The sequence below is a fragment of the Capra hircus genome, chromosome 12, assembly GCF_001704415.2.
Source record: "Capra hircus breed San Clemente chromosome 12, ASM170441v1, whole genome shotgun sequence".
In the NCBI taxonomy this organism is placed as follows: Eukaryota; Metazoa; Chordata; class Mammalia; order Artiodactyla; family Bovidae; genus Capra; species Capra hircus.
The window spans coordinates 38906585-38934220 of record NC_030819.1 but is presented as its reverse complement, the minus strand read 5'-3'; the positions used below and the strand labels follow the sequence as shown (position 1 = coordinate 38934220).

Here is a 27636-nt window from a genome sequence, read left to right as displayed (position 1 = left end):
TGAGGCTGCGTTGATTTGAATTTGGAGCCGCGATACTCTGGGCAGAACGCGAAGCGAGGAGTTTCCATTCGAATTTACTACGCGGCCTCGCTGCGATTGGCTGGTTCGCGGACAGCGGTACGACGTCATTGGCCAGTCGCGCACAAGGCCCGTGCGCTGGTTGGCCTGAGACAGCGCGGAAGCGGGGAGTTAAAGAGTCTGTCCCTGTCGTGGGAGCTTACCCGGCACCGTCGGGAGCGCCCTGGAGTCGCTTTGGGGGGGCTTCCTTTTTATATACACAACTAGGTATGTTCTTTGTGATTCCTGGCCTTTCCTCCTGTCTCGAGTTGGAGAACTCCCTTTGCCCGGCTCTGAACCAGCTGCACGCTCGCCTGGGAATGAATGAGAGCTACCGGGGAGTGGGTGTGGAAGAGGGGGCCCCAGAGAAGAGTGATCGAGTAGGGATGGGAATGACACTGGCGTCAGTGTTCTCCTTTGCCTGTCATCCGAGGAGGCTAGCTACACATCAGCCTTCCATGGAGTGGGTTCTTTTCTCTAGTTGTACTGCCCCTCACCTTAACGGGAAATAATGTAGTCTCGCTTCCATCGTGAGAGGGTGGGGGTCTTAGCCAAAGGCTAAGGGTGTTTGAGAAGAGGCAACCCAAAGCGGTTAATTTCGTAGCCCTAATCAGTCATTTCTTTTCTGATGGGGGCTAAAGTGCAAGACAGGCACCTATGTACAAAGGGACCAGAGTTTTCCTCGTCCCTTATTTGCTACTGTTGTTCTGTCGCTCAGGCTTTTCCGACCCTTTGGGACCCCCGTGGACTGCAGCACGCCAGGCTTCCCTGTCTTTCATCATCTCCTGGAGTTTGCTCAAACTCGTGTCCATTGAGTTGGTGATGCTATAAATAACTGTTTAGTAACTGCAGTTTGCTGGGTAATTGCTGGGCTGTTGGAATTACGTACAAAGTGTTTGTTTACAGACTTGAGATAATAAAAAGCTGTAGGTCCACTGTTCTTTAGCAGGAAAAGGTTTTGTGCCTATTAGAACGTTTAGTTGTCCCGAAGGGGGAACTCACCTCATTCACATTCGGTTGAGTGCTACTTACAAACCAGTTGACTTATCTGAGCTTGTTAATTCTCCTGCAAAATTCTGTCACTAATACTTTACCTACCCTTCTAGCTTTCAAGATTATTTAGAGCATCACACTTGTGTAAACTACAAAAAAGCCCCAGGAGCTTAAGTTTTGAGTTAATTCTTTTTGTGAAATGTATGCTTGGTTGGGGCTTCCCTGGTGGTTCAGCAGTAAAGAATCCGCTTGCCAATGGCAAGGGTCGTGCATTCGATCCCTAGATGGGGGAGATCCCCTGGAGAAGGAAATGGCAACCTACTCCAGCATTCTTGCCTGGGGAATCCCATGAACAGAGGAGCCTGGTGGGCTATACTCCATGGGGTCGCAAAAAGTTGGACTCCACCTGGATACTAAACAACAACCTTTGTTGAATACACTTTAGTTGTCAAAATGAATGTCTGTGGAACTTTGTACTTTTATTATATATACTTATGATTTCTTTTTAGTTTTTCCTCTGTGCTATGGGAGATGTCAAAGAATCAAAAATGCAAATAACACCTGAAACTCCAGGAAGGATTCCTATTTTAAATCCTTTTGAAAGTCCTGGTGATTATTCTAATCTCCATGAACAAACTGTCTCCAGTCCTGTTTTTAAATCGACAAAATTACCAGTAAGTTAGTCTCAACTACTTTTTCCGAATAACTTTAAATGTCAGTCTTTCTTTACAAGTGGTAAACTGGAGTGCACTTTTTAATTCTAATGGTTATTGGTTTTTATAATATGGTGATTGGACTAAAAATGACTTAGCTAGTTATACTAATATTATGTATACTAGCTATACTAATATTCTTTTGGATTTTTGCCACCCACTCTTAGCTTTCAACTTGCTTTTTTTTAGTTAGCATTTCTTTTTTATTCATTAGTTAGCATGTTTCTCACAGCTGTGGGTGCCGCTAGTTACTATGTTGATGGTCTAAGTACTAATACCATAATAGGGAAGAAACTATTTCGTCTAATTATTTTCAGGTATTCAGCAAATTTTATTTGAATGGTATGTGTCAGGTACAGTTCTTTCCTACAGAGGTTACGTCTTGAACAAGTCAGAGTCATAAAACACTAATTCTCAGAGAGCTTGTACTCTGTACCAGGGGTCAGCAAACTTTTTCTGTTAAGGGCCAGATAGTAAATATTTTAGGCTTTGCAGATTATCTGGTTGCTGTTACAATTACTCACCTCTGCCTTGTATTATAGAAGCAGCCATTGGTAGTATATTAACAGTAAATGTGGCTGTGTTGCAGTAGAGCTTTATTTATGGACACTGAAATTTGAATTTCATTTATAATCTTCACATGTGAAATGCTAATATGGTTTTGGATTTTTGTCACCCATTCTTAGCTTGCAGATTGTTTGAAAACAAGTCAGCCTGTACTCTAATGAGATAGACAAGGCTAAACTGGCAACCTCAAGAGAGTATGTTATGTGCTATAACAGAAGGCTGATATGGAGGGAAATAGTCTCTTTAACATATTAGGGAAGACTTCCTCTCTTTAGCTTCTTTTTACTGTTATTGACTACAGTGGAGAAGTTCTTTTGAAGTCTGATCTTCTGATTTAGCAAATTATCTAGAAAACTGCAAACTGTGTGGCTTTTGATGCTAGCTACACGTGCATATCTACATGCAGCTAGTTATGCACTAGAGGAAAGTTTTACAGTTATACACTTTATATTGAGTCATTATGTGACCTCATGATTTTAAATTGAATGGTATTCAATTTTAGTTAATCTTAATAAAAATAACAAAATGACTGCAACTTAATCCTCAAAGCAAGAATGCATGACAGACATCTTGGATTTTTAAGCCTGATTTTTCAAAAATATATTCCGAATTTACCAATTAGAATTTGGTTTGGTTTACAAATTCTAATTGTAGAGTTACAAAAATAAACTTTTGGTTTATTGGATAGTTGACTACAGAAAAGCAGCACTGGTTACCACTCATAATTATTTATTGCGTATTTTATGAGCTTTTGCAGATATTTTTGTAGTTAGGACTTTGTATAATTTCAATTCATTCCTGGTGAAAATAAAGGCTTTTGATAACTCTAAGAGATTTTTAGTTTTATTTGGGTGTTTTGCATCACTGATGAGAATTATTTGTGGAATTTCTATACCTTTAATATGCTGTGATTTTTCTATTATTATGTAATTTCAGCAGTCACCCAGATGGAATGTCAAGTCAGTTGATTTAGTGTGATCTGCTTACCATTTGCCTTTTAATTTAGTGATAAAGTCAAATATCTGTAAGATATTTTTATATTATAACCATTCACATTGTTTTTGAAGCTGACATTTGAAGTTAGCATTTTGATGCACTGTTATATGCTTTTGCTCATAAGATCACTTTCTTTTGTTAAGACTCCAGGGGAATTTAGATGGTCTATTGATCAACTAGCTGTAATAAATCCTGTAGAAATAGACCCAGAGGACATTCATCGTCAAGCTTTATACCTAAGTCGTTCTCGGTAAGTTTTCCTTTCTTGCTCTTAAGTGTAATAACATGTGGTATCAGTCCAAGGTAATGAATAATTCTTTTCCCTTTAATTTTAGAATTTAATCACACAAAGATGTACACGCGTTGAGATGCTCTTGCAAATATTTGTCCTGCTGTTGTACCCCTTCTTCTCTTGATTTGGTAGCTTGATGACCATCCCCTTGTAATTAATGCTCATCCAAAGTGCTAAAGAAAGGGACTAGAATGGGGATAGAGTGTAAAAGGATTTTACTTAACACTAGATGATACCTGTGATAGGGAAAGTGAAAAGTATATCAAAAAGCAAATGTGTCACAAATGAGATGAATTTTTTGTGGTACGCAAACCATATGTCTTATTTTGCCTCCTCTCTTCAGTATGTTGAAACGTGAACAGCCAAGAGAAATTTATTGAGCACTGTAGGGGACACTGAAGCGGTACAGGAAGTTATTCCTGCCCTTTAGACTCAACAAGTTGTGAAACAACATTTCTATACTAGTAAACCAGGTGTTACCTGAGCAGGTTTATGAAAAGACTCTTGGTGTATTTCAGTAAATAGACCTGTAACACAGAAGAGGGGAAAAGATGCTGATTTTAATTTAACTCATGTAATTCGGTAAATGGTTATGGTTTCTACCAAGGATAGTGAGTATACCCTTAAAACATGTTGATTCATTCTTAGAAATAAGCACAGGCTTCCAGTGCCTCTTCCTCACTAACCCAAGTTCCCTGTTTCAGAGCTTCCCACCTTTTTCATGCCATGCTACATATGAGAACTGCAGTTCTCTAAAAAATGAGAAATGCAGGGTATCCTGGTGTAAAGAAATGAGTCTGTCCATATTGGAGATGAACAGTCCCGAGAGTCCTTCCCTTCCTTGCCCGCCAAGGGTCCGTTCAGGGCGCACCAGTCATACTGAACAGTGTATGTGTTATGCTGGTGTACTGGTTACGACACCCTGCCCGGTATGACTTCTCAGACCCTCCTGTCATCCAACTCTACAATATTTGGCCAAACTGATTTTCACTGCTTCCAGCCATCACCTGCATATCCCAGGTTGTTGAAGTCCTCTGATGAAGCAGCAGTAGGTTTCTGAATTCAGTATTGCTAGATCAGACCTTACTAATATTGTACACAGTTTTTATGCACTGAGATCTCGATGATGTCCACAATAAGAGGAAGAGCACTGAGTTAGAAGTCTCATAATGGCTGTTCAAATGGAGATATGTGGATTCTAACTGTAGTCTATTTTCTCACAATTCCTTTATTTATAAATCCACTTGATTTTAATTTTTAATACATGTACATTGGGGGCAGGAGGAGAAGGGGACGAAAGAGGATGAGATGGCTAGATGGCATCACCAACTCGATGGACATGAGTTTGAGTGAACTCCTGGAGTTGGTGATGGACAGGGAGGCCTGGTGTGCTGCAAGTCATGGGGTCGCAAAGAGTCGGACACGACTGAGCGACTGAGCTGAACATTATTATAAGCTTTGTTAAGGTACAAATTAGATTAAAAAAATTTAGAGAGAAAAAGGTGTCTTACATAGTTATTCATGATAGCAAATACTTTCTCTGGGAAAGATTAGGGAAGTGGTCCTTCAAGGCTAACTGCTGAGTCCTTGGCAAGGATATGCCTTGTCCTTGAGACCTAACAATATTAAATCTATAAGTAATAAATTTGTGGTTCTGTAATTGCATATTCTATCAAAGTGGGAAAAAATTCGTTTGGACAAGTTTTATATTGCAAATTTTATAGTGTTGATATTTAATTTCAGAATTAATAATTTTGCCAATTTATTTAGAACTGTAAGGATGATAGTCTTTTTTTCATTTATGTCAAGAGTAAGAATTGATTCCAGAACTACAACTATGATAAGCTTGCTGTAATAGAAGAAAAGGAATTTGGACAGTTTTTAGATTTCTGTGGCATGACATACTTCTTAAATTGTGATTAAAGGGCACAGTTTATTCAAATTATTTTATTTCTGTTGTTAATAGTAATTTAAAAATTGTATCCATGTAAGCCTTTTACTAGAAAATATTCCATTCAAACTGTGAATGGAAACGGGGGGGCAGGTAAGGCTAATAGCACAAGGCTGACTCTCCAAATACTGTCATTTACAAAATGTGATAAGATCCCAATTTTTCTTTTAAAATGAGCTTAACATTTGCCAGTTTCTAACGTGGAAGAAAACTATTTCTTTGAAAGGTTATTATTTTAAATGTTCAGTCTGCTGAAGTAATGGTATGGTTATTTTTCTTTTTTATCTCTGCGTAGAATAGATAAAGATGTGGAAGACAAAAGACAAAAAGCCATTGAAGAGGTAACTTGAAACTATTACTGATGGTGAAGCCAGTTAAGCATCAATTCTGCGTGCACAGCACCTCTAAGAGAGGAAGACTTCCTTCACATTCTTTCCTGTCTCAGCTTCCCCAAGCCTGTCCCTTCCCAGTATCCCTCGGAGCTCCCCTAAGACTAGTGTTTTTGAGCTGATCCAGCGTCTTTCATTGCAATAATCGGTTTAATGCTTTTCTCCCCCAAGACTGAGTTCTTTTCTGGTCAAAATTCATCTCTTCCTTCTCAGGACCTAGCATAGTTTGTCTTCTTGTGCCTTTGATGAACACGGACCATTGTTTCAAGTGGGAGTAGAGAAAGCTGGATATTTTCAAGCCTTGAAAATCGTGCCTGGCCTCAGGAATGGTTTTATCTTTTGTTCCTGTTAATTCTTTGAATTTTTAAGACACTGAATATATTTCATGAAATATAGTATACTGTTAAATAGAAAAAGTATATCACAAGATAGTTTTTGTGTTTTTATAAAGCTAATAAACTAAGCATTTCACTTTTTGCTTTCCTTTTTTTGCTAAAATCCTTTAGAGTGTAAAGGCTGTCTGTCTTAGTTATTTTTCAGGAAGTCTTCAGGCCGTGACAGCGTTTTTTGTCCTTCCTTTTCCCCTTACTAGTCTTCCTCTGCCCTCTTCTATTCTTTAGCTATGCTTGATTCTTCTACACCCCGAAAGACTTGAGCTATGGCATGTTCAGAGATTCAGTGAGCCCCACATTTCAGATATAGCCTGTTTCTTAGGAAACAGTTTCATAAGCTTTACTCCTGCTAAATATTATCTACTTGTTAATCTATCTAATAATTTCAACATTTTCATTCTAATCCAGTCACCTGATTCCTCTCCAGTTGAATATTCTCAGACTCTTCCCCATTTCCCAACATTTTGGGAAATATGCTTCCTCTTTCAAATTCTCAACTTAATTTTAAAGGGAAATTTAAGAAAAAACTTAAGAAAACTAATTCAGAGTGAAGACTATGGCTAATATAGCAGAAGTTAATGTATCAGTAGCAAATTCAATTCATGTTTATATATGTGACATACAGTAAATACATGCACATAGTAAAAACAGAAAAATCCAAACTGCAAAAATAAAAACATAAAATTAAAACAAAGAGCCTCTCATTCCCTGTCCTACTCCTTGAAAGTAATTGCTATTAACATTTCTTAAGTATACTCTCAGATTCATTTTGTGTATATAATAGTTCATGTCCTTTAAATAATTGCACATAAATAGGATCATCATTCTGATACTCTATTGCCTCTTTCTTTTTCTGCTTAATAATCGCTTAGATTTTATTTTTGATTATCAGCACATAGTGATTTTTAGTAAATAGCATAGTATTCCATTGTATGAATGTACCATAATCAAATCCAGCCCCGTTGACAGATGTGTAGGTTGTGTTCAGTGTTTTTCTGCAATGAACACACTTGTACATATATCTTTATGGACTCGCTAAATCAGAGGGTTTGTGTTTTCAGTTTTGGTATCAGTTCAGTTCAGTCGCTCAGTCTTGTCCAACTCTTTGCGACGCCATGAATTGCAGCACGCCAGGCCTCCCTGTCCATCACCAACTCCCGGAGTTCACTCAAACTCACGTCCATTGAGTCAGTGATGCCATCCAGTCATCTCATCCTCTGTCTTCCCCTTCTCCTCCTGCCCCCAATCCCTCCCAGCATCAGACTCTTTTCCAATGAGTCAACTCTTCACATGAGGTGGCCAAAGTACTGGAGTTTCAGCTTTAGCATCATTCCTTTCAAAGAACACCCAGGGCTGATCTCCTTTAGGATGGACTGGTTGGATCTCCTTGCAGTCCAAGGGATTCCCAAGAGTCTTCTCCAACACCACAGTTCAAAAGCATCAATTCTATATTTTGCCATATTGCCTTCCCTAAAGGTTGTACCAATTTGTTCTCCTGGCCATGTTACGATACTGCCTGTATTCTCATATCTGCAATACTTGCTGTCAGCAAACTGCTTAAATAATGCTATTCTTACTACTTTAAAATTTTTATCTTGTTATTGGATTTCCATCTCTTTCGTTTTGAGTGAACTTATGCTTTGCTTCATGAGTTTATGAGTCTTTTGTATTCCTTTTTTTTTTAGGGGAACTGTATCTCTGCTCCCCATCTCCATTTTTTAAACATCTTTTCTTTATGTGTTCATTGGTAGTTTAGTCAGGAAATTAGTTTTTTGTCATAAGTATTGCAAAATATAAAGAAAATGTTTTGTGTTACCTTCAAAACGTAGAGTTGGGAGGGCAAAATACTGTACTACTTACTGTATTAGAGTGTTGGTATAAATGTCTTTCCTCTTTTATTCCAATATAAAGTGAATTAAGCCTAATACAGTAATACAGCGTTTATCCAAATGCTCTCTCTCCACTTTTGATTACGACATTGCTGAATGGGAAAAGAAATGTATGTGGTACACCATTATATGCAGGCATTCTACCACACAAATACAAAAGACAGTAAGTCCCTGTATTCGAACCTTCAAGTTGCAAACCAGAACCCGTGCCATCAGCGTCAGGCGTGAGTGAAAGTGCAGCGTGCCCTCCGTCTCCTGTTGCTGATGATCCTCCAGCTCTACCCTCTCCCACCTCCTCTCCCTCCTCCAGCCAGTAGCTCTTCTTGTCTTTTCACTTGATGTCAGCTCCTGTATGCCAGCTGTACTATCCTATAAGATTCAAAATGTTTTCTTAATTTTTTTATTTGCTTTTTCTGTGTTATTTGTGTGAAAAGTATTATACATCTATGACAACGCAATACTATATAGATGACTATGTTAGCTGGGTACCTAGGCTAACTTTGTTGGATTTATGAACAAATTGGACCTGCGAACTTTTTTTGAAACAGAACTCATTCATATGTAGGAGACTCTCTGTAAATACCCTCAGGAGCATAGATATTGTTACATGTAGTAAAATAATTCGCAAGGGATGATTTGGGTTTTTATTTTATTTTTTAATATTTATTTAAGCTTACATAATTTTAATGTTGGCTTTGTTTGACAACTGATCCACAGGATTCCTGAAAAGTTAATAATCAGATTTTGAGAGTCAGGACAAGGTAGCTCCAGCACATCTCCTCTTGGTTTACACATATATGTCTGTCTGCCTTTCTTCCTTCCCTCTTCATCCTCCCTTTTGTCAACCTCATCCTTCCCTCCAAAAAAGTTTGGGGAGAAATGAAAGATATTTTCTTTGTGAATAATACCTTTAGCTTAATTTGCAAATTTCAAATGTAAGGGGTTGATTTGAAGTTTTAAACTTTCTCTTTATATATACTTCAAATTTCTTCCATTTCACCTTTGCTCACTTGAGCTTTAAGTATTAAATTTTAAAATGTAACTATAAAGTCAGTGTGTAGCATGTTTGATGGTTATTTAGCACAACTACCATTTCCTATTTCATATGCCTAATTGAAGGACTTTTAATTCTCCTAGTTTTTCACTAAGGATGTCATCGTACCGTCTCCTTGGACTGATCATGAAGGGAAACAGCTTTCAGAGTATCATTCCAGTAAATGTGAGTGTATTAAAAATTGTATGAATAAAACTCATAAAAATAGAAAGCAGTGAATGTAAAACAACATATATAGTGAAGTATCAGTTTATCTGCTTTGGTAGGAAGCTTGCTATAAAATTAAGTTTCTGGGATACCAGGTTTAACTATTTAAAAGTAAGGATTCAAAACTTGACTAAAATTTACAAAATTCTTTTTTTTTTTAGCCATTCTCTTCTGAATTTAATTTTTTTCTTCATGATTATTGTGAATATCAAGTTATAATGATGGTTATAGAGACCCATAGGTGCAGAAATAGTATTGGATATAGATCTGAGTTGTTAATGATTTTTGCAGTGATTTTGAAAGTTAATTTTTTTTTAATGAAAATCCTTAAATTGCTTTGTTTTTTGCTAGTTTGCTGGTTTCTTATAGTAGTAGAGGAGGAATGGGCATTTATATGACCTCTGGGGTGGTGTAATACAGCCAATTATCTGCAAAGTTAATAACAAAATTGAAGGTCAAGCCAACAACCTTTCAAATGTTTTTCTACTTCCAGCAAATGGTTAGCTTATATTTGCTCTCACTGTCCTCTCAGTTGTGAGCAGTGTTCAAATATTGTTTTTATATACACATCCCTTATTTCAGTGGAATTGCTACTCTTCAGAATAGCACCCATTAATAGGACACAGTATAAGAGGGAATGTTTGTCCTGTTCTTTATCAAGACACAACAATATTGGAAAGATGGGTCAGTCACTTTTCATGTGCCCAGTGTTCAGCGCTTTCAGCATTCTTGCAACAGCTTGTATGAAAGAGGTGCTGTTATTGACCTCATTTTATAAGTGAGAAAACCTAGTTTTCAAAAGGCTAGAGCACCTGTCCAGTTACAGAAATAAGGTGTCAGAACCTGGCTTTAAAGCGAAGCATTTTTCAGTTCAGATTCTGTACTTCGTTCAGATTCATTTCAAAGTAAAGGTGGCGTGCAATAGCCAGTGGAGACCTGGGTTGTAGACCTTCTGTATTATAAACCGGAAGGAGTGATCTTGATCAACTTTTTCAGTGCCTTTTGGCCTCAGTTTTTATTTCTAAAATCAAGGATTTAAACAAGATGGTTGTATATTGACATCCCTCCCAGTTCTGAAATTCTGTATCCAAGGTAACATCTTCATAGATACTAGGTTCCCTGCTCCCAATTTTTAAATGTTGGATTTTTGAACAGGTGAATCAACCTTCTTATGTGATCTTATTTTTAAACATCATTTTATACTTAAAGTATCCTGTTTTAAAGTGATTTGAATCAGGAAAATGCTAGAAATACCACATATAGCCTCTTTGGTATGGTCATCAAGCCCATGATGACAGAGTGTTGTGGCTGATCAGGGGAGCTTTGCTATCCAAGATGGTGTTGGAAGACAGTTCAGTTCTCTGTAGGTCTCTCATTTCTATACGTCTCATGAAGGGTGGCACGGACAGGTTTTGTTCCAAACTATCTTTTCAAGGATGTTTGTATTGTGAACATCCTTGGAGAATAGAGATAGAGCATCCTTCTGGAGCAGAAGGAGGTTTGTGTTGATATTTGATATAATAGTGGTACTGTTTCCCTCTGGAGAAGGTTGGGTTGCAGCTTATAAGAATGGGATTTTCTAAGCTCAGGGTTCCTTGGTGGGGACACGGACCCCCTGTGTGTGCTGTATCCGCCAGGACTGTTTCGTATCACTTAGGATTAATGGTCAAAGAGAACTGATGTGAACATGAAGCTCATGCTGCCTGCTATGGTGAGAATAGTGAAGTCCTTTGTCTTTGACCCGAAGCCTTATGTCTTCAGCCAGTGTCCGTGGAATGTTGACATGCTAACTTGTCAGACCCTTCATAGTTCTTGACATATAGTAGCTATTAGCCACATATGGCTATTTAAATTTGAATGAACTAAAATTTGAAGTTTGGTTTCCTGGTCATACATTCACATTTCAGGTGCCCAGTAGCCACACCTAGTGGCGACCGTGTTGGCCCCAGATACAGAACTTTTCCATCATCCCAGAAAAAGCTCTCCTGGAAAATGTGACCTTAGAATAGAGGATGGCAACCTCTGTAAAGGATCAATTATTAAATATTCTAGGCTTTGCAGACCATACTGTTTCTACTACAACCACTCAGTTCTACTGTACCGTGAGAGCAACACTGATGATACATAATGAATGAGTGTGGATGTGTTCCAGTAAAACTTTATTTACAAAAAAAGGCAACAAGACGGATTTGGCTCATGGGCAATCATTTGCTGACCCTTTCTCTAGAGTAATACTGTCTGAGTTTGAGCTGTGCTATATAGCAGTATAGTTTAGTAGCTGTGTGACTTTACGTGAGTTACTTAGCTGTTCTGTGCCTCACTCTCCTTACCTATGAAATGATGGTTGTTGGGAAGATTAAATGAGATGATACCTCCAAGACCACATACTTAGCACGTGGTTAGTGCTCAGTGTTATTTACCTAAAGAATAATAAAGGAAATTGTGAGTCACGGGGGAAAATGATTCTGTTTGTACATGTGGACTTTATGCTGTCAGCCTTTACTATTACTAATATTTATGTAGCAGGGTGCTTCAAGGAGTGTACTTGTTGTTTTATTTATGGACTTAAATGAGAATTTCTTAGAAAAGTATACACAGGCTGAGAATTTCTGAGCTAAAGACAGTGTGTTTATCTGATTTGATTGTGCAGAGCTAGAGTGCTCTCCAGAATGACCACACACCCTGCATGCCCACCCGCAGTGTTTAGGACTCCTGTGTCTCTACATCCCTGCCAACGCTTGGCTTTCAGATTTGTGCCATTCTAATGTGTTGGGGCTTCCCTGGTGGCTCAGTGGTAAAGAATCCACCTGCCAGTGCATGAGACCCAGGAGATGTGTTTGATCCCTGGGTTGCTGGAAAAGGAAATGACAACCCACTCCAGGATTCTTGCCTGAAAATCACATGGACAGAGGAGCTTGGCAGGCTACAGTCCACGGTATAACAGAAGAGACATGACTTAACAACAACAACAGTGGTTTGTTTGACATTCTAAATGATTGTTTTAATTTTCATTTCTCATATGCTCACAGCTTTTTAATTTCCTTTTGTAAAATCCCTATTTATAAATCATTCTTATTGGAGTTGTCTTTTTCTTTTTCCATTTAATTGCTAAGATTTTTTGTGTAGTTACATTAGTAGTTACATTAGTTCTAAACATTTCACATGTCATCTCCTTTCACATGTGTTACTTTTGTTTTGATGTCTTTGGTCGTGTAGGAATTCTTATTTTGTTGTAATCAAATCCATGTATGTTTCCTCGTTTGATTGTGGTCTTAAAGTTATGGAGTCCTTTTAGAGGAAACAACTGAGGAGACAATTGCTATACAGTTGAACAGTGTTGTGATAATGCCACAGTCGGGGAATTGGGAAGAAGAGTCAGGAAAGAGTTTTAGAAATACCTAGAGTCAAGAAGGAGAAGGCAGTGGAACCCCACTCCAGTACTCTTGCCTGGAAAATCCCATGGACAGAGGAGCCTGGAAGGCTGCAGTCCATGGGGTCGCTGAGGGTCGGACATGACTGAGCGACTTCACTTTCACTTTTCACTTTCATGCATTGGAGAAGGAAATGGCAACCCACTCCAGTGTTCTTGCCTGGAGAATCCCAGAGACGGGGGAGCCTCGTGGGCTGCCGTCTATGGCGTCGCACAGAGTTGGACACGACTGAAGTGACTTAGCAGCAGCAGCAGAGTCAAGAAAGAGAGCCTGTTTTGTTTTTTATGTTACTGAAATGTTTGGTTGGAGGAAAACTGCTAGGTTTGGAAGGGCTTTATATACACTATTAAGATGTTTGGTGAAAAAGTATGAAAGTGTTAGTCACTTAGTTGTGTCCAACTCTTCTCTGAGAGCTGTGGATGGTAGCCTGCCAAGCTCCTCTGTCCATGGGATTTTCTAGGCAAGAATACTGGAATAGGGAGCCATTCCCTTCCCCAAGAGAAGGTCTCCAGGAGCCCTCCCCAATCCAAGGACTGAACCTGGGTCTTCCACATTGTAGGCAGTTTCTTTACCCTCTGAGCTACCAGGGAAGCTCCTTAAGGTGTTTGAACTCCAGCCTAAGGACCAAGGATGTTATAGGGTTTTTGCAGCAAAGCACCTTTATTACATTTGCCTTATAGAAGGTCACACTGCCTATAGCAAAGAAGGCATTTGAATCTAGAATTTTATTTATTTTATCTTTTACCATTCTGATAGTAGACATTTAATGAGAGATTTTAAATTATCCACCCACTCACTCATTCACCCATTTATTTACTATCTGGTGATTTTTTCAATTTAAGAAGCTTAATACTAGTCATTACCTTATATATTAAAAAAAAAAAAATTATGTGTACCCATATCTGTGACTCCTGTCTTGAGGGGAGGAAAAAGACTGAGTGCAGTTTTACTGATCAAATTGCAGTTTCTGTCAAAATGGCCTGGCATTTTAATTCCAATAATTTATACCCATTAAAAAATATTTATTTATGGCAGCTCTGGGTCTTTGTTGCTGTGCGTGGACTTCCTCTGGTTGCAGGAAGCAGGGGTTGTTCTCTAGTTGCTGTGTGAGGGCTTCTCATTGTGGTGGCTTCTCTAAGCGCAGGCTCTAGGGCTTGTAGGCTCAAGTGGTTGTGGCTCACAGGCTCTGGAGCACAGGCTCATTAGTTGTGCTGCACAGGCTTAGTTGCCCCACAGTTTGTGGAATCATCCTGGACCAGAAGTTGAACTGGTATTCCCTACCTTGGCAAGCAGATTCTTAATCACTGGCTCACCAGGAATGTCCTGTCCATACCTATTGTGAAAAAGCATCTAGCCGCTGAGGATCTGCTTGAGGACATTGACATTAGCTAACATGTGTCCCTAGCGTTTTAAGGTTGACATAGAGACCAACCCTGCTCCCCTTAAAAAGGATCTTTTGATGCTTCCTTACTTGCTATGGTAATCTTTGAGTTTTAGCCTTGTGGGGATTCCCTGGTGGGTCAAATGGTAAAGAATCTGCCTGCAGACCTGGGTTCAGTCCCTGGGCTGGAAAGATCCCCTGGAGAATGGAATGGCAAACACCTCCAGTATTCTTATCCTCAGTTCAGTTCAGTCGCTCAGTCATGTCCTGCTCTTTGCGACCCCATGGACTGCAGCACGCCAGGCCTCCCTGTCCATCACCATCTCCCGAAGTCCACCCAAACCCAAGTCCATTGAATCAGTGATGCCATCCAACCATCTCATCCTCTTTTGTCCCCTTCTCCTCCTCCCCTTAATCTTCCCCAGCATCAGGGTCTTTTCAGATGAGTCAGCTCTTCGCATCAGGTGGCCAAAGTATTGGAATTTCAGCTTCAGCATCAGTCCTTCCAATGAATACCAGGACTGATCTCTAGAATGGACTGGTTAGATCTCCTTGCAGTCCAAGGGACTCTCAAGAGTCTTCTCCAACACCACAGTGCAAAAGCATCAATTCTTTGGAGCTCAGCTTTCTTTATAGTCCAACCCTCACATCCATACATGACCACTGGAAAAACCAAAGCCTTGACTAGACGGACCTTTGTTGACAAAGTAATGTCTCTGCTTTTTAATATGCTGTCTAGGTTCGTCATAACTTTCCTTCCAAGGAGTAAGTGTCTTTTAATTTCATGGCTGCAGTCACCATCTGCAGTGATTTTGGAGCCCAGAAAAATGAAGTCAGCCACTGTTTCCACTGTTTCCCCATCTATTTGCCATGAAGTGATGGGACCAGATGCCGTGATCTTAGTTTTCTGAATGTTGAGCTTTAAGCCAACATTTTCACTCTCCTCTTTCACTTTCATCAAGATGTTCTTTAGTTCTTCACTTTCTGCCATAAGGGTGGTGTCATATGCATATCTGAGGTTATTGAGATTTCTCCCTGCAATCTTGATTCCAGCTTGTGCTTCTTCCAGCCCAGGGTTTCTCATGATGTACTCTGCATAGAAGTTAAATAAGCAGGGTGACAATATACAGCCTTGATGCACTCCTTTTCCTATCTGGGACCAGTCTGTTGTTCCATGTCCAGTTCTAACTGTTGCTTCCTTTCCTGCATACAGATTTCTCAAGAGGCAGGTCAGGTGGTCTGGTATTCCCATCTTTTTCAGAATTTTCCATAGTTTATTGTGATCCACACAGTCAAAGGCTTTGGCATAGTCAATAAAGCAGAAATAGATGTTTTTCTGGAACTCTCTTGCTTTTTCGATGATCCAGTGGATGTTGGCAATTTGATCTCTGGTCTTTGCCTTTTCTAAAACCAGCTTGAACATTGGAAGTTCACGGTTCACATATTGCTGAAGCCTGGCTTGGAGAATTTTAAGCATTACTTTACTAGCGTGTGAGATGAGTGAAATTGTGCAGTAGTTTGAGCATTCTTTGGCATTGCCTTTCTTTGGGATTGGAATGAAAACTGACCTTTTCCAGTCCTAGCGCTCCAGTCTTAATGTTCTTATCCTAGCGCTCCCCCAAATTGGAAAATAAATAAATTTAACAGAAGCTTGTCAAATTTTATATTTATATATGCAAGCATTTGTTTTTTAAATGTAAAATAAAAGTTCCCACAATTTATTTTTTTGATATGGAAAAAGTAACCCTATAGTAAATGAATAGAAAATTTAAGATTTTTCACTTAGAGTGTTTTATAGGTATCAACACAAATAATGAATCTCCGGTTGGAAGAAAGCTGACCATCCATTCTGAAAAAAGCAATGGTGAGTATGGTATAAACTGGAAAAGAAATATGTTCTATACTAATGCAACATTTAATATTAAATTCAGTTCATGTGATAATATTTCACTCTGGAATTGAAATTGTTTGCTTTTTATAATTGAGCTTTATGAAAACTGACCTTGTGAAAGTGAAAATGAAATTGTTCAGTCGCGTGCAACTCTTTGTGACCCCAGGGACTGTAGCCTATCAGGCTCCTCCGTCCATGGGATTTTCCAGGCAGGAGTGCTGGAGTGGATTGCCATTTCCTTCTCCAGGGGATCTTCCCGACCCAGGAGTCGAACCCAGGTCTCCCGCATTGCAGGCAGACGCTTTACCGTTTGAGCCACCAGGGAATATTAATAGATCTATCTGGCCATGTTTGAGAAACGGCAATAGTGTGTTATGTTGTGGTGCAAAGCCTGTGGATTGATTTTTGGTTTTGGAAGGCATTCTTGTGAAACTTTGTTAATATTGGGAAATCTGTCCCCACATTTAAGCCGGCTGCTTTTTAAATTCTTGTGCCAACAGCACAACCAGGAGTTAACTTTTAGCATTTATGGGTTTATATCAATGTTAGAAAGTGAGGGAACCTGTCTATGGGAAGATGGTGTGGAATGGGATGCATAAAGGAAATGACCAAGTTTGGCTGGAGCATCATGGGGAGACAGTTGATTGGGAAACCCGTACTGAGCTGCATGTTAGATGCTTGCCTTGATTTAACCGTGTTTGTATGTATTTATCTGCTTGCTTCCAGCTGCTTGCCAGACATTGCTGTCTCTTCCTGTGGATTTTAATTTAGAAAAGATATTAGGTAAGTATTGTATTTGTTTAAACCTTTAATAACTTAAATAAAAGATTTTGTTTTAATGCTTCTTTGTAAATGGGGATCTGTGGCAATACCTCTTTTTAAAGAGGTGAGGAAGCCATCCTGGAATTTCTAATTTTTCTTTAATCAGGCCTGAATTAGCCTTTTTGTCATAATGAACTTAACTATAGACATAAACTATTCACAGACACATCTTAGTGATACTACCCATACTAATAAGGAAACACTCAAAAAAGGATTTCAAACAGCATCTATACAGTTAAACTTTTGCCCTCTTTTTGAAAAAAAATTCAAACCTAATACAAACTTTTTTTTTTAATCAGACAATTAAAATATAACTGCTCTTCTGAATGACTAGCTCTGCCTTTTATTCCATTAATATTAAATGTAGGTGACTATTTTAGAGCTGATGAATTTGCAGATCAGTCTCCTGGAAACCTCAGTTCTTCATCCCTCAGAAGAAAGCTCTTTTTAGATGGCAACGGAAGTATCTCTGACTCCTTACCTCCAGCTTCTCCCAGAAGTCCTCGTAGTGGTGCCCAGACGTCACTTGAGGTTTTTTATTCAATAGAGTTATCTCCTGTGCAGTGTAGGAGCCCTGTGCAGACCCCGAGTTCGGTAAGAAGTGGATTAACAGTGACTGGTTGGTTGGCTGTAGGCATCTTGGACCTAGAAGTTCCTGTTGCTCTCAAGAGGAATGATTCATTGTCTGTTGGGTTTTCTATTTCATGCGGGTTAGCCCAGTTCACATTTTGTCATTAGGTATAGAATGGTTTTGGTCACACTCCAACTGTGTATTTAGCGGTAAATGAGTCTCAAGAAATTTCAGTATAAGATATTTACTGAATTATGGAAGATTTTCAGCATAACACACCTAGTTTGGTAGTAGTGGAGTAACTTAATTTTTTTCATAAACTGCTACTTAGTATAATGGTTTGTGTAAATATGGTGTATTTTTATCTGTCTCGTATATTATGTTTCAAAATTTTGGAAGTCTTCTTAACTATCCTCACAAGATGCCTTGCCTTTTGGTGTCTTTCTTTTTTTTTTTTACCTTTTTTCTTCTTATTAAAGTATAGTTGACTTACATTGTTGTGTTAGTTTCAAGTGTACAGCAAAGTGATTCAGTTATACATACATATGTATCTATTTTTTTCAGATTCTTTTCCCATGTAAGTTATTACGAAATATCGAGTATAGTTCCCTGTGCTGTACAGTAGGTCCTTGTTGATTGACTATTTTATATATAGTAGTGTGTGTGTGTTCATCCCAAGCTCCTTGTTTATCCCTCCCCACCTTCCCCTTTGGTAACCATAAGCTTATTTTCTGTGTCTATGGGTCTGCCTTTTGGTGTCTTGCCTTTTGCCACAAAGCAAAGGTGGCATCTTGCTCTCTGAGGGCTAACCAAACTATACAACTCAGCTTATAAATGTGTTTTGAAAATAAAGACAAGTAGCACTTGGTGTAACAAAGCTAAGGAGGAGATCCCTATAATTTTGTTTATTTAATTTTATCACAGGGGCAGTTTTCTTCTAGCCCTATTCAGGATAGTGCAAAAAGATACAGTTTGGGAAGCATCACCAATCCTTCACCATTTTCTTCACCCACTTTCTCACCAGTTGCGTTTCAAATAGGAAAGACACCACTCTCAGGTATGTCTTATAATAAAATGCCCAATTAAAATTTTTATATTATCAGTGTTTATTATTACAGAGGCTTATTTTAGCTTGTTCTAACTATAGAGCTCCAAATGACTGCTAACCCTTTTGAAATTTAGAAACCTGGGGTTTTTTTTAACAAAAGGAACAATTTACTTTCAAAGACTGAAATTCTCCACAAGGTTTTGCTCTCATGTCAGATACAGGTAATTTGACTAGCACTATTTATATCAAATATCTTACAAGCAGAATCAAAGAAAGATGGCAGTTGTAGAGATAAGTTGGTTTTGGAATGCCCTCCACTGTAATTCAGACTTTGGTAATCAGATATTCGGGCTTCTCAGGCAGTGCTGGTGGTAAAGATCCCATCTGTCAGTGCAGGAGACATAAGAGATTGAAGGACAGAGGAGCCTGACAGGCTATAGTCCATAGGGTCGCAAAGAGTTGGACACAACTCAAGTGACTTGGCACGCACGCACAGTCAGATATTTATATTTTGTAAAAGTGTATTTGTTTGCGTAAGGTTTTTAGGTGAGTATCGTATGGGGGGATTTACATATTTCTCTTTATACTATATCAGTTTCTTTTTTAAAAAATTACAGCACTTGTTAAAAATCATTCACAATTTACAAAAATCTATTCATGATAAATACAGTTAGAAAACTGAAAACTATTTTTGTTAGTCTTCTCCTTATATATGTACATGTGTATATGTGTATATATATCTCCACTTATATATGAACACACACACATAGTTCCATATCCTGCTTTTTTCACAAAGCATTTTATTATAAGTATTCGTAAGTCGTCCAAGTCATTTATTATTGTTTGAAACCATGATTTTGAATCACTGTATGATAGTCCATTTCATGGATGTACCTTTGTTTTTAATCATTGGTAAACATTTAGATTATTTCTAATTTTTCCTTGTATATACAATGTATTGTATATATTTATTTCTTTAGGTTAAAATCTCAGAAGTAGAATTATTTGGTGAGCAAGGATGACTATTTCTAAGCTCTTGCGGAATTTTGTCAAATTTTCTTCCTAAGAAGTTGCACCAGTTAAAATTTTCATCAGTGGTGTGTGAGGAAGTTATTTTCCCCCATCTAGCAACATTGGTCTTCCCAGTGTTCTTTTTGATTTTTTTTATTGTTTGATTCTTTATGATGTTTGTTGATTTGGTGCATTACACAAAGGTCTCTTACTGTATTAATTTCTGCTTCTTTAATTTATTACAATGTAGAATTCTTTCCAAATGTTTACTGGTCATTTGTTGGGAAGGTGAAGGAATTATTAGTTCAGACATCAGAATTTTTGTTCAACAAATGGCCGCTCATTGCTTTAATTTCCCTACTCTTTATTATTTGTGTGGCCAAACACTTCATGAGTTCATTTACCAATGGGAGGATTGTTTATGTGCTTTGCCCATTTTTTACACTTTTGTTTTTATTAAGCTAATGAAGTGTTGTAAAAAACTATTAACTTTTAAGACATTTTTATAATTTCATTTACTATCGTTAAGCTCTTTATTTTTGCAGACATTGTTGTGCAGTCTTTTGTTTGCCTTTTAATATTGCTTACAGCGCCCACCTGGGGCTTCCCAGGTGGTGCTAGTGGTAAAGAACCCGTCTGCCAACGCAGGAGACATAAGAGACACAAGTTCAATCCCTGGGTTGGGAAGATCCCCTGGAGGAGGGCATGGCAACCCACTCCAGTATTCTTGCCTGGAGAATCTGCATGGACAGAGGAGCCTGGCGGGCTACCATGGATAGAGTTGCACAGGGTCAACACGACTGAAGTGACTTAGCGCTCAAGCAATTTAGCACGCAAGCATGGCTGGTATTTTACCTAAGGACAGATTATTACATGTTTCATTTACCAGGTTATTTTGCAGCTGTCAGCTGGTTTGTTCTATATCTTGGATTTGAACAGCATTGCTGTAACAATATGTTTGTCAGGAAATGATTTTCAGGGAATAAAATATTTTGTTTAACTACAAAAGGGAAAACACCAGAGTTTGAAGAGCCTCGCCCTGCCTATGGATACACATTTGTTTGTGCTGTTATTTTTGACACCAAAATTTCACTTTAGGAAACACCACCATTGTTAAGAGACATCCGGTTTTGCTGTCGTGGACTGTGATGATGACCATTTAATAATGGCTTTTCCATTTCTCATGAGGTGATTTCTCCTTCCCCATCTATTTTTTTCCCCTCCCTATCTTTTAGAACGAAGGAAGTTTGCTTTTCATTCTCCTGATGCTTCATCTAGGACCAATTGTAATGGGATTACCAATCCATATATCAGAAGTCCTTACATAGATGGCTGCTCACCAATTAAAAACTGGTCTCCTATGAGACTGGAGATGTGCAGAGGAGGTGCCCAGTATCGGACCTCGCTGATTCGGGTCCCTTTTACTCTTGAGGCTCGTAGCGAAGATGAAGAAGACCAGGCAGCTGTTCCTTCCACAGACGCCTCCTCCCCAGCCACGGGCACGGCTGGCGCCCACCTGCCGCAGTTGGGCGGTGACGCGTCTCCGCGCGGCGCGCACTTGGTGGTGACCGCCATGTCTATTACCCAGAGCCAGTCCGGAGCTTCTGAGAAAGAACTGGAACTGCTGCAGGATGTGGAGAGTGAGAAGGAGAATAACACTGTGGATATGGTCGATCCCATCGAGATAGCCGATGAGACCACCTGGATTAAGGAGCCAGTTCATAATGGGAATTTACCCGCGGCAGATTCCGTGAGCGGGATCGCTTTCAGTATTGAAAGCTCTCACATGTGCTTGTCACCTCTCGCAGAAAGCAGTGTCCTTCCCTGTGAAAGCAGTAACATTCAGGTAAGGTGTCTGAATGTTCTGGAGTCCTTTCCTTGCTCCCTTGGTGTTCTCTAGCCTTTTCTTTATAAGATTATTGTAAGAAAGAAAATGGGTTTGGGACCTAGCCTTCCCATGATTAAGACTCCTGGCTTCTACTGTAGGTGGCGTGGGTTTGATCCCTGGCCACCAACTAAGATTGGACATTTCCTGGGTCATGGCCGAAAAAAGAGAGAGACAGAGAGAGAGAAATAGGTTAAATGTGAAACCTACAGCATTATATATTGTTTTTTGAATCAGCACTAGATGACATCAAGAGGGTTGTTTTCTTTGGCCTGGTGATGCATATTTTATAATCATATTCACTGATAATTCTTTGGAGTACGAAAAAAGCAGAAAGCTGCTAGAGTCTGGCAACTTCTCAGGATTCACCTTTCTTTCCTGTGGAGCTAGTTCCAAAGGAATTCAGTTTGTGGTGTAGCTTTGTATGCTAAAAATACAATAGTTTTGGTTTTTCTTTTATATGATTTAGGGAGAAGACATAGTTGAGAATAATTTTATGTGTTTTTTTTGTGCTTTTAAAAAACGTGATTCATAACCACCATTTTTCATTTAATCATACATTTCCAATTTTGTAGTATCAAATATCAAGAAGGCTTGATTCATTTGACAAATGCAGTTCACAGTTAGCAGCTTCCTTTCAGAAAGACATTTGTTTCATTAATTGCCATATTCTTTGAGTTGGGAGTTTTGAAAGAACTTTAAAATAGTCAGAAAGGCGGTTCTACCTCCCATTTCATAGTAACAATGTCTGACACTTCTGTAGCTCTTAAAATATACCAGGCATTATTTCAAGTACTTTACATGTGTTACTTTGTTTTACCTTCATAATAATTCTATGAAATATATGTACTGTTGTCCCCATTTTACAGATGAGGAAAGTGAGGATCAGAGAGGATCAGTAAATTGCCTTTCTAGTTATTAGTAAGTGGTCAAGCCAAGATTCAAATCCTGGCAGTCTGGCTCTAAAGTCCATATTCTTTAAGTTAATACTGATCCGTAGTAATAGTTAAGACACAGTCTTCCACTGTGCCAGACACACTTCCAACCTTTTTATACTAATCTATCTAATCCTCACAACTCTATAATGTTATAGTGCTGTCAGTTTTGACATGATAAAGTTTGAAACTCATGGAGAGATTTTTAAATGACTCCAAATTACATATACTCCTTTGCTCATATTTTATGCCTCTATTGTCTATCATAACTTCTAGGATCATTGCTCAGAAAATACACAAGAATCACCTTTACATATTCCAGCTTCTAAATTTGGTTCCTAAATAGAGAAGCACATCAGGTCAAACTTAGTCTTAAAAGTATCATTAACTTTTTTGCTCTCTTTTTTTCTTCCTTTCTTTCAGAATTCTTATGGAAGCACTAGAAAGTACTTCCATAGACATACAAATTAATCATCCAGTCCAACCACCCATTGGGAGGCTGTCTTACTGCTAAATTGCCATGCGCTGTCTCCCTGAGTACCTGCAGGGATGTCCCAGCCTATCTTAGAGGACTTCTCTCCCCATTTACAAGTCTCCTTCACATAGTTCTTTCTGTCTGTCGTATCTACCTGTCAGTTTCAGTTTTACCTTTTGGCCTTTATCTGTTAGCAGAAAATTTTGTAGTTTAAAAATATTTTCATACATTCTTTACTTCCAACCACAAAGGTAGCTCCTGATATTCAAAAATGGTCACCTTTCCAGGGTCTTTTGACTTGCTTTATTGTGACAGGTTGGCCTCCAGGCATGGTACCCAGCTGTATTCCTGGAGTACCCCTTCATCCTGAGAATTTCCTCAACCTCTCCCATGTTCTGTGCCCCATTCTCTTTCCAGGCTTGCTTCTCGCTTGACTGGAACACATTTTCCAGTAGCTTTCTGGGGAAACGTCCATTTTTCAAGATAACACACTTTTGCTGGATTTATCTTTATTCTGTCACATTTGAGAATTTGGAAATAATTGCCCTTCAGACTTTGACGGCGTTGTTTCATTGATTCTATTCTCAATGTTGCTGGTGAAAGATCTGAAACCATTTGAGTGCTTCACCGTTTTGCACTGGTCTCATTTTACCCCTTTCTGGAGTAAAGGGTCCTGAAATTGCAGTGATTCTTTGGTGTGGGTTCCTTTTCATCAGTTACACTGGGCACTCAGTTCCTTATGATTTGTAAACTCTTGCCCTTCACTTCTTGGATCTTTTCTTGAATGTTATCCTCGATTTCCACTGTTCTCTTCAGAAGTCCTTTTGATTCTCTAATTTAAACAAATCTTTTCACTGTTCTCTTCAGAAGTCCTTTTGAGTCTCTAAACAAATCTTTTCACTGTTTTTTGTTTTTAACTCCCTTTTGTTCTAATTTTGGGGAAATTTGCTCAAGTTTATATAATAACCCTTCTATTGAGTTTTTATTTCTGTATCTTGAGTTTCTAAGCTTTTTTTTGTTATTGTTGCTTGTTTTGTCCTTGGCATTAATTCAGAAATCTGTAGCATGGCTGGCAAAGCATTGCGTGGTCTGGCCTTGGCTTTACTCTCCAGCTTTATTTTGTTTCTCTTCCTTCTCTGTTTCAGTCACATTGGCTTTCCAGAGTTTGAAATACTGTGTTGCCTCCCCTGAGGCCTGTGGGGAGTGGTGAGGTGACCTCTGTTGTCTAGTTGGCACACAGTATGCACTGACATTAGTAGTGGCTTAGATGGGAGCTGGTGAGGGGCAGGGGAGGGGGTCAGCCACCATGTTACCTTTTGGGCACCTGTGAATCCTTTCCTTCCTAAGAGTGGGGCAGACGCCCTGTGTACCATCCTCCCTACATCACAAGGGTTTTGTTCAGATAGAATGTGACTCCCAGGAGTGAACATGCATCCATCCCTGAAAACTGGAGACATTTTTCTTAAGATGATGATAGAATGGACTTTCTAGGCTATTCTGATGTTGGTGATTGGGGCAAATGTAGTTTTCTCTTAGCTGATCATAGTTGGCATATCAGGGGGTTAAGTGCAAGATGACTGCCTTGTGGGTTGTGTTGTTTGGCGCTCAGCACTGTGCGGTTAAGTGCAGTCTGTGCAGTGATTGGACAGAGGCAGGGGGCCCTCAACTCTTCCTGACCTCATCCCAACACTATGACAGTTATCTTTCCCGAGCCTCAGTCTCCTTATCTGTGCAGTTAATAGGGTATTGCAAGGAGAAAATGAGAATGATATTACACTGAGTACCATATGGGGTCTGGTACTTTTTTAGGCCTTCACAAAATACTTGTCCTATTTGTACCAAAATTAAAGTTTGCTAGAGTCCCTTTTTTTCTTTTGCTCTTTTGGGCTGTAAGAGTGTGTTGTAGACTGCTACAGTTTTAATTAAAATGAAAACTTGAGCTAACATCTAGAACTATTATATAAACATGGTATTATTATGAAGGTAAGATTTTTTATTTCAACAATAGTTTAGAGTATAGGACATCTTTTAAAAATGTGTGTTGTTTTGAATCCTCATAAAGGTAGCATGCCTTTTTTAGGTAAATTTTATTTAGAGATGCAAGTAAGCTTTTAGAGACAAGCTTAGTAAATAAATTGCAAGAAGTTGATTGTAATTTTTATTTTCATCCACCGGATGTGAGCACAAAGTAACAGAAAAGTATGTTCTTGGCGCCTTGTTCACTGATTTTAAAGAAAATTACAAGATGTATTTTATTAGAAGGAATTGTAGTAACTACTTTGAAGAACAAACAGTTCTATGTAGAACTACTTTCTATGTTTATATATTGCTTTTAAAATTCAATATAATCAATATTAAATATTACTTGTAGTGTTCAGTTGTGAATGATATATATAAAGTGATTTAATTTTTTAAAATGGTCTTTACATTTCATTATATAAGCCATATCATATATATATATATTTAACATTTTATATAAATATTCTAAAATAAATTTACTTAAACATAAAAGTTTCTGAAAATATATTTTGTGGTTAAGTGAATTAGTTTGTGGTGTTACCTGTGGTGGTTTTTGTCTCTCCTCATTCCTGGCAGATGGATAGTGGCTATAATACACAGAATTGTGGGAGCAATATTATGGATACCGTTGGAGCAGAAAGTTACTGCAAAGAAAGTGATGCACAAACCTTGGAAGTCGAGAATAAATCTCGAGTTTTTAATACAAAGGTATGGAAAAAACATAGAGCAAGTTTGAAACGGTTGTAGTATTTTACTAAATGTGACTATTGTCAGCCTGTTTCTTTTCCCCATTTTGCTTAAAACTCCACTATCATCTTTATGCCTCATCCTGTCTTCATTTAACAGCAGGAGAAAGTGCTTCAGACCACTTCATTTTCCTCTCTTCTGCTATGAGGGAGCATAAGAGCTTGGGGTTGGCGGGGTGGGGGAGCTAATGCTACTTTGGAAATGGGGCTGAAATCAGTTCCTTTAAGCTACAGGGCAATAGGAGGAGAGGGTGTCAAATAGGAGGGAGGTAGACCTTTTTGCCTAATATTGTCTCAAAGCTAAATATAAAGAGTTTTGATTATTAGAGAGGGAAATAGTACAACTGAGAGATTACACATCAATTAAGAACAGGCAAAGGTAAGGACTCTTAAAATCCGAGCCTTCAGAGGTAAGATATATGTATCTAAAAAGCTGAGTATTTATGCAAAAGTACACTGGTTGACATGGACATTCACTGAACCTCCAGAGAGGACAGCTATGACTATATACTAGGAGACCCTCCGTATTATCTGCCAGTTCCACATCCATTAATGCAGCCAACCTCAGATCGAAATTATTCAAGGGGAAAAAACTCCAGAAAGTTCCAAAAGCAAAACTTGAATTTGCCATGTGCCAACTATTTACATGGAACTTATATTGTATTTGCCACTATTTACATAGTATTTATACTGTATTAGGTATTATAAGTAGATTAGAGATGATTTAAAATATATGAGAGGATGTTTATATATAAATATCAGTGCTATGCCATTTCATATAAGGAACTTGACTATCCACAGATTGCGGTATCTTGGGGGGGGCAGTCCTAGAACCAATTCCCTATCAATACTGAGGGACAACTGTATTCATATTTGAAGAATTCATTATAACTTTAGGCACTAATCAGGAGAATCTGATTTTTGTATGCCAGTTTAATATGCAGGCTACACTATTTTACCTTTCCTCCATTTGTCATGAGGGGTGGGATACTAGTTGTCCACTTAAGAGCAAACAAGCATTAAGATACAGGAAGTACTTTTATGATACAGAACACTGATTTGTAACAAAATATGTCTTCACTATCCCTCTAGAGTGCATAAGGAAATTTGCATCTAGGTTTTAAAGACAGTTCACATAATAATTGTATCCTTAAATGGTACTGTTTAAACTGAAAATAAGGTATTTCTTTTTTCACAGCAAGACCACTCAATGCAAAGGTGTTGGTTGAAAACTTCAAACCTGCCTCAATGCAGCAGTCCTTAGGATACCTCTCTCAGAACCAAAGACTATCACTGGACAGCTCCTCGTATTTTTTATGCATGGGATCAATAATGTGATCATGATTGGGGAAAAACTGCTTCAACTAACATGCTGAGCTTTTTTCTTTCCCTCCTTAATGTGAAAAATCAAGGGCTTAATTCAGTGACACAGAGACAACAGAAAAGCTCCTGGAACTTTCAACAAGTTACTTCAGTACAGGTTCATTTTATTATCAATAAATATTTTTATATTGACATGGAGTGATGTGTTTAATGAAAACTTGAGTGATACCTTTGCTTCAGTCCTACAGGGTCAATGAACTGCTTCTTAGTGAGCCTTACTGACAGTACTAATTTAGCATTAGTCTGGGAAGATGAGGAACTGTGAAGGTGCTACGTTTTATTTTACATAAAAGTATGTGAATATACAGATGAATTCAAATTTGTAACCTTTGTGAAAGGAGTAAATATTAAGAAGGGAACTTACGAACTTTGTATTCAGGTTCAGAGTAGAATGGGTATATAATTTTAGGGGAAATATTCTTTACTTTTGGAGAATGTATACTCAGATTTTACAAATCACCTTTTAAAAAATGTCTCATTTAAGGAATAATAATTCACATGTAGCCCTAGGAAATAAAGACATCCTCTCATCGTGTCA

The 27636-nt window shown here is 38.4% G+C and overlaps 1 protein-coding gene across 2 annotated transcripts; it reads left to right on the top strand.

Moving 5' to 3' along the window:
- On the top strand, positions 160-27636 carry BORA (bora, aurora kinase A activator). Of its 2 annotated transcripts, XM_018056514.1 has the most exons (13): positions 160-285; positions 776-917; positions 1560-1724; positions 3470-3576; positions 5865-5910; positions 9377-9458; positions 16111-16176; positions 16930-16986; positions 17393-17619; positions 18521-18653; positions 20891-21501; positions 25546-25677; positions 26914-27230. In XM_018056514.1, exons 3-13 carry the CDS (start codon positions 1575-1577, stop codon positions 26977-26979), a joined length of 1677 nt encoding a protein of 558 aa, XP_017912003.1. In that variant the 5' UTR covers positions 160-285; positions 776-917; positions 1560-1574; the 3' UTR covers positions 26980-27230. The 2 variants fall into 2 exon arrangements, with proteins under 2 accessions (XP_017912003.1, XP_005687708.2); XM_005687651.3 differs by lacking the exon at positions 776-917 and having other exon boundaries at positions 169-285; positions 26914-27636.